The 10,559-nt window shown below is 45.8% G+C and overlaps 1 protein-coding gene across 1 annotated transcript; it reads left to right on the top strand.

The window, feature by feature from the left end:
* The first annotated feature begins 7,935 nt into the window (after positions 1-7,935).
* Positions 7,936-8,827, top strand: c3h21orf140 (chromosome 3 C21orf140 homolog). The gene has a single exon (XM_008107542.3). The coding sequence runs from the start codon at positions 7,951-7,953 to the stop codon at positions 8,707-8,709; it is 759 nt and encodes a 252-aa protein (XP_008105749.1). The 5' UTR covers positions 7,936-7,950; the 3' UTR covers positions 8,710-8,827.
* The last annotated feature ends 1,732 nt before the right edge of the window (positions 8,828-10,559 follow it).

The raw sequence follows: 10,559 nt of genomic DNA, 5'->3' as shown, positions 1-10,559 counted from the left end.
TCATCACATCATAGGCTATCATTTGTGGCCGAGAATGATTGTCTTCCAAGGGTAGAGTCTTGGTAGTGATTCTGTAAGTGACTGTAGTAAAGAGAGACTATATATTTATAATAGTTATCCACTTCAAATATGAGAAGGGATGAGATAGGATAAGATGCAGAAAAAAGGCAGCCTCTATTTTCATAATCGCCAGATGCCCTTGAAGGACACACTGCTTGCATCTCACTTGCAGTGTTCTGGAGAGGAGGGGATAAGGAGTGGGGAAAGTGATTGTAACCTGGTTCCACCTGGCAAAATTTATCTCAGCCATCATAGTCTGTTGCTCCATGCTAAATGCTGAGACTTATTACATGCACAAACATTTATGAATACAGGGTTGTTGTATGTCCTTCGGGCTGTGTGGCCATGTTCCAGAAGCATTCTCTCCTGACGTTTCGCCCACATCTATGGCAGGCATCCTCAGTTACCAAGGCAGGGATGTGATTATGCTTTGCGTAGTGCACAGAGAAGTGAGCAATGGATGTTGATAGTATTGCCAGGGTTTATTACTAGTCCAAATAGATTTTGCAATCACCGGGAATTTTACCCTGGCTTCAAAGTCTACTCAGATTTAAATAGAAGGAAATGCCACCCACCCCTATCCCACATACACACACCTACAGATACGACAAGTTGGTTCCTTGTTCAAGGCACTTATTTCCCAGCTATTAAGTAAGCTGCAGTGTCTGGAGTTTACTGTGCCTTGCCTTTGTAATTCAGAGATGTAGGATTTTATCACGAAAGACAAGAAAATTGGTATTGAACCTTTTTATGTGCGTTCTACTGCTGGTCTGTCTTCTCCCCATGTCCCACACTAATAATGGACAAAATCCACCAATTGCTTGCAATTGTGTGATAGGATCATTCCGCTGCTGTGCCAACATGTCAACTGTCACGACCCAGGCTACAGAGCACCAATAACCATACGCAGAGGCCAGATTCTATCTAATATCTTTATTAAGGAAATATATAAAGTTAGTAAAAGCAAATGTAAAAGTTAGTCCAGAAGCAGACCTTTCAGGAAAGGTCAAAATTAGTCCAAAGAAACGATGTCCAATATGAAATATTAAGGTCCAAAGTTGTAATCCAATAACCGAAACACTCACTTTGCCAGGCAAAGTGAGGGGAGATGACAAGGTCCTTTAGTCCATGAACTTGAGCAAGGCTAGGAAATAACTTGATACTTGAAACAAGGCTTGAAACGTGGAACAAGGTAACGAGGAACAAGAACAAGGTCCGTGGAATAACTTGGTAAAATCCGTGAAACAAGGCAAGGGTTAATCCTGGGAAACAAGGCAAGATCCGTAGGTAAACAAAGGCTGGGAAACAGGAGCGGAGGCTGGAAACAAGGCAAGGCTTGAGCAGGAACGAGGCTTGAATCGGAGCGCGCTGTCCAGACACAACTCGCTCCGGAGGCTGACGAATTGACTCCGCGAAGTTACTACGCGGGTAAAACACCTATATAGAGTCTAACTTTCCCGCCGAAGCAGTTCTCTGGGAACCAGAAACGAAAGCTAAACTCTGAGACCAGATGTCTGACTCCTTAAAGATTCTCACGAAAAGCAGACTTAATTGGGTACATTCTTAGCTGCTATCCTCGCACTCCTGCGCGAAGCTGCTTCCAAACCCCTCTGTTGTTTACAAAACTCATGGCGAGAGAACACGGGAGATGTAGGCTCAGGGTTTGTTTGACATACTTCTGGGACACAACTTTCTTGCAGGTGCAAGGTTCCCAGATCTGCCTGGGAAAGATCTGGCTGAGAAGATTCCAGTTCTGACTGGGAAGGTAAAAAACCCAAGTTTTCTTCTTCATCAGGCATTGCAATGTCATGAGCAGGACTACAAGGCCCATGAGTCATCACACTATCCCCCTCCTCAAGGCCCCTCCCAAACTGGGACTCTCTCCCCGAGGCGCGAGGTCGTGGCTTGGCGGGATAGGTCTGATGAAAGCGACGGGTTAGATCAGGAGCATGGACTGTGGAGGCGTCTTCCCAAGAGCGTTCCTCAGGGCCAAAACCCACCCAGTCAATGAGATATTGCAGGCGGCGGCGGTGAAAGCGAGAATCCAAAATGTCCTGAACCTCGAACTCGTCCTCCCCATCCACCAAAATAGGGACGGGGGCCGGCCGGTCTACATCTGGCCGCACACCATCCGCCGGAAGGAGCAGGGAGCGGTGAAACACTGGGTGAATGCGCATTGAACGCGGAAGTTGGAGTTTGAAAGTCACGGGGTTTAATTGCGCCACCACTGGATAGGGGCCAATGAAACGGGCATCCAACTTCCGGCAAGGGCGATGGGAGGGCAAAAAGCGAGTGGACAGAAAAACCCGATCTCCTACCTTGATTTCGGGGCCCGGCTGGCGATGTTTGTCCGCGTGACGTTTATAGTCCTCCTTGGCTTGTTCCAGTTGCTGAAGCAAAAGTTGTTGCACCGCTGTGAGTTCCTGCAGCCAATCTTCTGCTGCGGGAACTTCTGAAGTTTCAATGACAGGGGGAAAGAAACGTGGATGGAAGCCGTAGTTTGCAAAGAACGGCGTTTCTTTTGTAGAAGCCTGGACTCCATTGTTGTAGGCAAATTCCGACAGTGGTAACAGAGAAGCCCAATTGTCCTGTTGGTAGTTTACATAACAGCGAAGGTACTGTTCCAAAGTGGCATTGGTGCGCTCCGTTTGCCCATCCGTTTGGGGATGATGAGCTGAAGATAAACGAGAGTCTATGCCCAATAGTTTTTGTAGTGCCTTCCAGAAACGAGAGGTGAATTGGGATCCACGGTCTGTGACCAAACTCTTGGGCAATCCATGTAGTCTGAAAACATGTTGGAGGAATAAATCTGCAGTCTCTTGGGCCGTGGGAAGACCTTCACAGGGAATGAAATGGGCTAACTTGGTGAAAAGGTCCACCACCACTAGGATCGTGGTGAATCCACAGGAAGGTGGTAAGTCAGTGATAAAATCCGCAGAAATTATTTCCCATGGGCGAGATGGGTTAGGAAGGGGGTGTAGAAGCCCTGAGGGCTTCTCCCTTCTTATCTTGGAGCGCTGGCATACTGGGCAGGTGTTAACATATTTTTCTACATCCTTGCGGATCTTGGGCCACCAGAAATCTCTTAGGATCAAATGCATGGTTTTAAATAGTCTGAAATGCCCTGCTGGTTTGCAGTCATGACACAGACGAAGTACTTTTTCCCTGCCCGGTCCGGGTGGGATATAAACATGATTTCTATAGCAAAGCAGTCCATCTTTAAGCGAAAAGGGAAAGTGCAGACCTTGACGAAGTTGGTCCTGCGCCCAGGCATCTGCTTGCTGACTAGCCCTGATTTCTTGAGCACAGATGGGCCCTGGATTAGGGGGAGTTGAATCAATGGGAGTGGATTTGGTGTTCCCCACTGTGAGCGTGGCAAAGTTCTCGGGTTGTAGTAGTTGGGATTCAAAGGTCTCCTTGCGTCCTGCAGCGTATTCCGGTTTACGTGACAGGGCGTCTGCTTGCTTGGTTTGGGCTGGGGTCACATAATGAATCTGGAAGTTGAAACGTTCAAAGAATAAAGCCCAACGTTGCTGCCTTTGATTTAGCTTGCGGGCAGTTCTTAGATGTTCTAGATTCCGATGATCAGTGTGGACTTCAATGGGAAATTTGGCCCCTTCTAGCCAATGTCTCCAAGTTTCAAAAGCTGCCTTTATGGCTAATAGTTCTTTTTCCCAAATGGTATAGTTCCTCTCTGGTGCGGTTAGTTGACGAGAATAATAAGCACAAGGATGAATGTGATCTCCCACCGGTTGTAGGAGCACAGCCCCAATTGCCACATCAGAGGCGTCCGCTTGCACCACAAAAAGGGTTTCAGGATCTGGATGCTGAAGGATTGGCTGGGATGTGAATAATTTCTTTAGTTGCTGGAACCCTTTCTCTGCTTGATCAGTCCAGCGGAAGGGCTGTTTTCCACGGATGCAGCTAGTGATTGGGTCAGACCAGCGGGCAAAATCTGGAATGAACTTGCGGTAGTAGTTCGCGAACCCCAAGAATCGCTGCACCTCTTTCTTGTTAGTTGGCGCCCGCCATTCCAATACTGCGGAAACCTTGGCTGGATCCATGGAGAGCCCTAGAGGCGAGATACGGTATCCAAGGAAATCTACCTCTTGTAGATCAAAAGCGCATTTTTCCAGCTTGGCATAAAGTCCATGATCCCGCAATCGTTGTAACACCATTTTGACGTGGTTCTCATGTTCTGATTGTGATCTAGAAAACACCAAAAAATCGTCCAGGTAGATTATCAAGAACCTATCTAGATAGTCCTGGAAAATGTCATTGACAAAATGCTGGAACGTTGCGGGAGCTCCGCATAATCCATAATTCATAACTCGGGACTCGAATAATCCGAATTTAGTCTGGAAGGCGGTCTTCCACTCGTCCCCTTCTCTGATGCGAACTAAGTTGTAAGCTCCCCGAAGATCCAGCTTGGTGTAAACCTTGGCTCCTCGAAGTCGGTCTAGTAGATCCGAGATTAAGGGCAGGGGATAGCTGTTCCGCTTGGTGATATTATTCAATGCTCTGTAGTCCACCACCAAGCGTAATTCCCCTGACTTCTTTTTCACAAACATCACTGGGGAGGCGGCTGGGGATTGAGAGGGTCTGATGAATCCCTTGCGAAGGTTTGTCTCTATGAATTCCCTGAGAGCTTCTTGCTCTGGTTCAGTCAGGGAGTAGAGATGCCCTCGCGGGATCGGGGCCCCCTCCACCAAGTCAATGGCACAGTCATAAGGTCTATGTGGGGGTAACCTTTCGGCTTCTTTTTCATTGAATACATCCCAATACTCGGAGTATTTCTTTGGCAAGGTGATAATGGGCTCGGTGTCTGTGGCATGGCAGACCTTGGCTACGAGGCAATGATTTTGGCAGTACTTTGAAGCAAACTGCAGTTCTCTGTTGGACCAGGAGATGCTTGGGTCGTGAAGTGTCAGCCATGGAATCCCCAAAATCACAGGGAAATGGGGAACCTCAGTAACAAAGAAGGAAATCTCTTCCATATGTTCCCTTATCCACATCCTGGTGGGTTCCGACCACTGGCTTACGGGGCCCGTCTTGAGAGGGCGGCCATCAATGGCTTGCACCACACGGGCATTCTTGAAGTCATGATATTGTAATCCCAGAGAGTCGGCATACTCTCTATCAATGAAATTGTTGGTAGCTCCTGAGTCTATCATGGCGTGGATCATGACGGGTCCCCTTTTTGCTGACCATAAGGTGACCACTAGAAGGAACAGGACCCCGGTTGGCGGCTCTTGAATGGGTTTCTTGACCGGGTTGGCGAGCCTCTCTACGCCCGGTCGTTGGCTTCCCCCGCCGGCTGTGTGCCAGCCGCCTCAGACGCCTTCGTCTCCGTGGAGGACGCCGCCGCAAGACGGGCAGCGGGCTTCCCTTTGGCTGGGCACTCTCTGGCGAAGTGGCCCCCATTCCCGCAATACCAGCAGAGATTTAGGCGTTGGCGGCGGGCCTTCTCGGCGGCATCTAATCTGGGACGCACATTGCCCAACTGCATCGGCACCTCCTCGCTCCCTCTGGGGTATGGGGATGGTGGTGGGGGTCTCCACACTGGACGCGGCTGAACGCTGACGGGAGCGGGGGGTTTTGCCCCAGTTCTACCGCTCTGGCCTCGGACCCACTGTTTTCTGTTGGCAATCATGACTTCAGCCCGTAAACATTGATCGATGAGTGCTTCCAGCGTTTGGGGAGGATCCACCTTGGAGATTTCCTCCAGCATTTCAATGTTGAGACCCTCCCGAAATTGTCCTCTGAGGGCAACATCGTTCCAGCCGGTGTTGTGGGCCAGCACTCGGAACTCGGCTATGTACTGAGACATGGGCCTGTCTCCTTGGAAGAGGCGGCGGAGTTTGTGCCCGGCGGCCTCCAAATTGTCCTCGATTCCCCAGGTCGCCTTAAGGTGGTCCAAGAAATGTTGCGCTGACCTTAGATGTGGGGAGGCTTGGTCGAACAGAGCCGTCGCCCAGTTAGCCGCTGGCCCGTCTAGGAGACTGTAAATCCACGCCACCTTGATGTCTTCCTGGGGAAACTCGGCATCACGGGCCTCTAGATAAGCTTGGCATTGGCGACGGAAAACATGAACCTTAGAAGCTTCTCCAGTAAATTTGGTTGGCAACGCCATGGCCGGAAGACGGATTCCGCGTTCCTTCAAACCCTTTATTTCCCCATCCTGTGCATTGAGCTTATCACGGATTCGGTCCACCTCATCCTTGTCGATGGTGTAGGTAATCGGCTGGCCGCCCGGTCCAGGTCCGGCTCCGGTAGACATTCTGGCCGAGGTTAATTGGTGCTTAGGGTCGCGGAGTCAAACTGTCACGACCCAGGCTACAGAGCACCAATAACCATACGCAGAGGCCAGATTCTATCTAATATCTTTATTAAGGAAATATATAAAGTTAGTAAAAGCAAATGTAAAAGTTAGTCCAGAAGCAGACCTTTCAGGAAAGGTCAAAATTAGTCCAAAGAAACGATGTCCAATATGAAATATTAAGGTCCAAAGTTGTAATCCAATAACCGAAACACTCACTTTGCCAGGCAAAGTGAGGGGAGATGACAAGGTCCTTTAGTCCATGAACTTGAGCAAGGCTAGGAAATAACTTGATACTTGAAACAAGGCTTGAAACGTGGAACAAGGTAACGAGGAACAAGAACAAGGTCCGTGGAATAACTTGGTAAAATCCGTGAAACAAGGCAAGGGTTAATCCTGGGAAACAAGGCAAGATCCGTAGGTAAACAAAGGCTGGGAAACAGGAGCGGAGGCTGGAAACAAGGCAAGGCTTGAGCAGGAACGAGGCTTGAATCGGAGCGCGCTGTCCAGACACAACTCGCTCCGGAGGCTGACGAATTGACTCCGCGAAGTTACTACGCGGGTAAAACACCTATATAGAGTCTAACTTTCCCGCCGAAGCAGTTCTCTGGGAACCAGAAACGAAAGCTAAACTCTGAGACCAGATGTCTGACTCCTTAAAGATTCTCACGAAAAGCAGACTTAATTGGGTACATTCTTAGCTGCTATCCTCGCACTCCTGCGCGAAGCTGCTTCCAAACCCCTCTGTTGTTTACAAAACTCATGGCGAGAGAACACGGGAGATGTAGGCTCAGGGTTTGTTTGACATACTTCTGGGACACAACTTTCTTGCAGGTGCAAGGTTCCCAGATCTGCCTGGGAAAGATCTGGCTGAGAAGATTCCAGTTCTGACTGGGAAGGTAAAAAACCCAAGTTTTCTTCTTCATCAGGCATTGCAATGTCATGAGCAGGACTACAAGGCCCATGAGTCATCACATCAGCACAGCAGCTGTTTTGTATTTATTTAATATTTTACAGTTTTATTTGCTTCCTTGTGTTTTTTATTGCAAACATTCTGAAATTGGTCTTAAAAATACTTCAAAAATACAGAGCAGTGTGTTATAAGGATTTGTGGAAGTAGAACTGTGGGACCATGGATTGTTGAATAAGCACAACTACGCAAATGAAGAGAGGTGTGTTATCAAAGGGTATATAGCCACTATCCATGATAGTGCAACTGACGTGGAATAGCTGCTCCGTGCAATAAAGCTCACAGTCTACTAATAACTCTTCTCAGCCAACCCTCCACATGCCTTTTTATTCAATATTAATGTATAACACTGAATGAACAAAACATTTAGCAGTGTTGTAAAACTGGTGGTTGAGCTAAGTAAAAGGAGACTTGTATTTTACAACAGCACTGCAATTACTTTTCTCCATGATTTTAGCCACAGAAACTTGTAGATGCATTGCTCAGCTTTTGTTTCAATACAGTTGAATAACATATGCAAGAAAGATCCATTGTGAGATCATCACTGTCCTAGACGTCATCAGAACTTTATGTGCATTTCAGTTTTATCAGTTGGTCTAAGATGTATCGTGTTGTAAATCCTCTCTTAAAGCACATCATCCATAGGAGTTCCCTTGATGCAGCTTCAAGGAAACAGTGTTTGCAATACTTAAAAGACCTAAGAAATCTGCAGTTTAATGGCTACAACACCATCTATTTAGGAGAAACAGATCTTTCGGAAAGCCTAATAACAGGTGAAAAGGGTTTTCAAGAATATGCTCTCAATTGGCCCATATGGACAGTTGTACATGCTGGGCACAGCCAAGGTTGGGTGCCATGGAAATACAGAGTGTTTTTAAGGGATGACTTATCCTTAGGGTACCAAGAAGGTGTCTTTCAGGAACTCTGTGACTTTCTGGCCATCAACTATGGGAAGTGTGCCATTGTAGTCAGAGAAAGAAGACAGTCAAGAGGGAAGACTGAAGAGTCCAGCAAGGAGGTGGAGTTGAGTGACCCTCCATCTCCTCCTTCACCTGGTTTACTGAGCATCAAATGCTGCCCTGAGATTGCTAATGCAACAGGTCATGAAGTTCTCTCTGTGCCTTTCCCTTTTAGCTATCTTCACCCAATGGAGGCTGCCTGGTCTTCACTGAAATGGTTTATTATCAATAACAGAAAGGAGTTTTCTCTGACCTCCTTGGAGAGGAGCTACTCATACCAGTGCATCCTCTTCAGTGACTTGATTGGAAAGGGAATAGAGAAGATGAGCCCAAACAAGTGGAAAGTGGCTGTTAACAAAGTGCGAAGATGGGAAAACTACTACTTGGATAAGTTTGCCTAACTTTCCTGGTCATCTTTAAATGAAAGTTGGCTAACTGATGCACAGCATTTGCAGACCCACTCATCTCCTTACTTACCATTCTAGAGCAAAAATGGAAAGAATAAACTGGGAGAAAGAACCAAGTTTAAGATTATTTTAAACATGGTGATGTTGTATTCATAAAAGTCTATTGAAGTAGATGGATTTGAATAAATGAATAAATCAGAATAGATGATTTAAGTATCTGTGGACAAATAGATAGGCCTAATTATGCCATTAGGCATGCTGGAGTGGCTGTTTGATCTTCCTCACAAAGCAGATATTTGGGGTCAGGAAAGTGCAACAAACTGCTGGTTATTTAGTTCAAAATTATTGTATGTTGAATGTCAGGAAAGAAGAAAAAGACTTATAGTATCGTCCGTCTTAGATACCAAAATAGTTTGGCTGACCTAGAATACTATGTGCCTTGGTTTGGAAGAAGAGGTATTTTCAGCACTTACTCTTTTAGCAAAATGACTTGAGATAACACTGATGAAGACACCTAGGGCCCTTCCACACAGCCATATAACCCAGAATATCAAGGCAGAGCCCCTGGCGAAGTAGTGGGTTAAAGCCTCATGACTTGAAGGTTGGGTTGCTGACCTGAAGGCTGCCAGGTTCGAATCCCACCTGGGGAGAGCGCAGATGAGCTCCCTCTATCAGCTCCAGCTCCATGCGGGGACATGAGAGAAGCCTCCCACAAGGATGGTAAAACATCAAAACATCGGGGCATCCCCTGGGCAACGGCCTTGCAGACGGCCAATTCTCTCACCCCAGAAGCAACTTGCAGTTTTTCAAGTCGCTCCTGACACACACAAAAAGGCAGAAACTCCCACAATATCTGCTTTGAACTAGGATATCTGAGTCCACACTGCCATTTTTCTCAATTCCAAGCAGATAATGTGGGATATTATTCAGCTGTGTGGAAGGGGCCTTAGTGAAAAAAAGAAAAAGAGTCAGAAAAAAGTAGGAAAGTGGGGAGGGTATCAATATTATAGTGTTGTTAAGACTTCCAAAAATCTCATTGATTTCAATGAATTCACTCTAGTTGGAATCAAAATTTGATTTATCCCTTGGACTACAATCCTCAGAACCCCCCACCCAACAAGGCCATGTTCTAAGTTCTTTCAATCATATGTGTCTTCTTCAAAATAACAGAAATTTCAAATATAAAACTGGGAACTTTGAAAAAAACTTATTTTATTTATTTAAAGTATAACTTACCTTTCACTCAACATGGAATCCAAGGTACCTCACAAAAGCCATCAAAACAAAATACAGTTAACAGGCAACACAAGAGTTAAAACAATTAAATAAACAATCATATTTAGAAGTTAATTTAAAATAGCTAAAAGGTAGCTGAAAATACTAGAAAGGCCAAATAGCAAATGTAGTTCAGAGTCAGCTGCTAGTTCATTATGACTTTCAATTTTCATAGCTTTTAATTGTATACATCTAAGAACAGAATTGTGCCAACTAATATATCATGTGTTACCAGCAGAACAGATTACTTTTGAATAGGTAGGTGAAATAATACTTATTGTTAAATTAAATTCCCATGTTTTCCTTTGAAAACCTCATATAGCTAACTCTTTCCACCAGCAGATATGACTACTGCCATGAACATGCATTTTTCAGATTTATTTCTAAAATAAACATGCTGAAAAATTAAAATGATTTTGTACAAAAACGAGAATTCTAGGTGAGAGAGATGTCAACTGCAATAATAAAAAAGCCTAGAGAAACTGTCAAAAGTATGTCAATCCCAGAACAAATTCACCAAATTGGGTTTTCAATATGCATTTTATCAGTTAGGAACTACAGATTTTCTT

The sequence above is a fragment of the Anolis carolinensis genome, chromosome 3 (assembly GCF_035594765.1).
Source record: "Anolis carolinensis isolate JA03-04 chromosome 3, rAnoCar3.1.pri, whole genome shotgun sequence".
Lineage (NCBI taxonomy): Eukaryota > Metazoa > Chordata > Lepidosauria > Squamata > Dactyloidae > Anolis > Anolis carolinensis.
The sequence above is the reverse complement of the archived record's forward strand: the minus strand, read 5'-3'. Positions and strand labels throughout refer to the sequence as shown.

What these genes read in the sequence shown, in the direction of transcription:
- c3h21orf140 (XM_008107542.3), top strand. Translation starts at nt 7,951, where the DNA reads ATGTATCGTGTTGTAAATCCTCTCTTAAAGCACATCATCCATAGGAGT.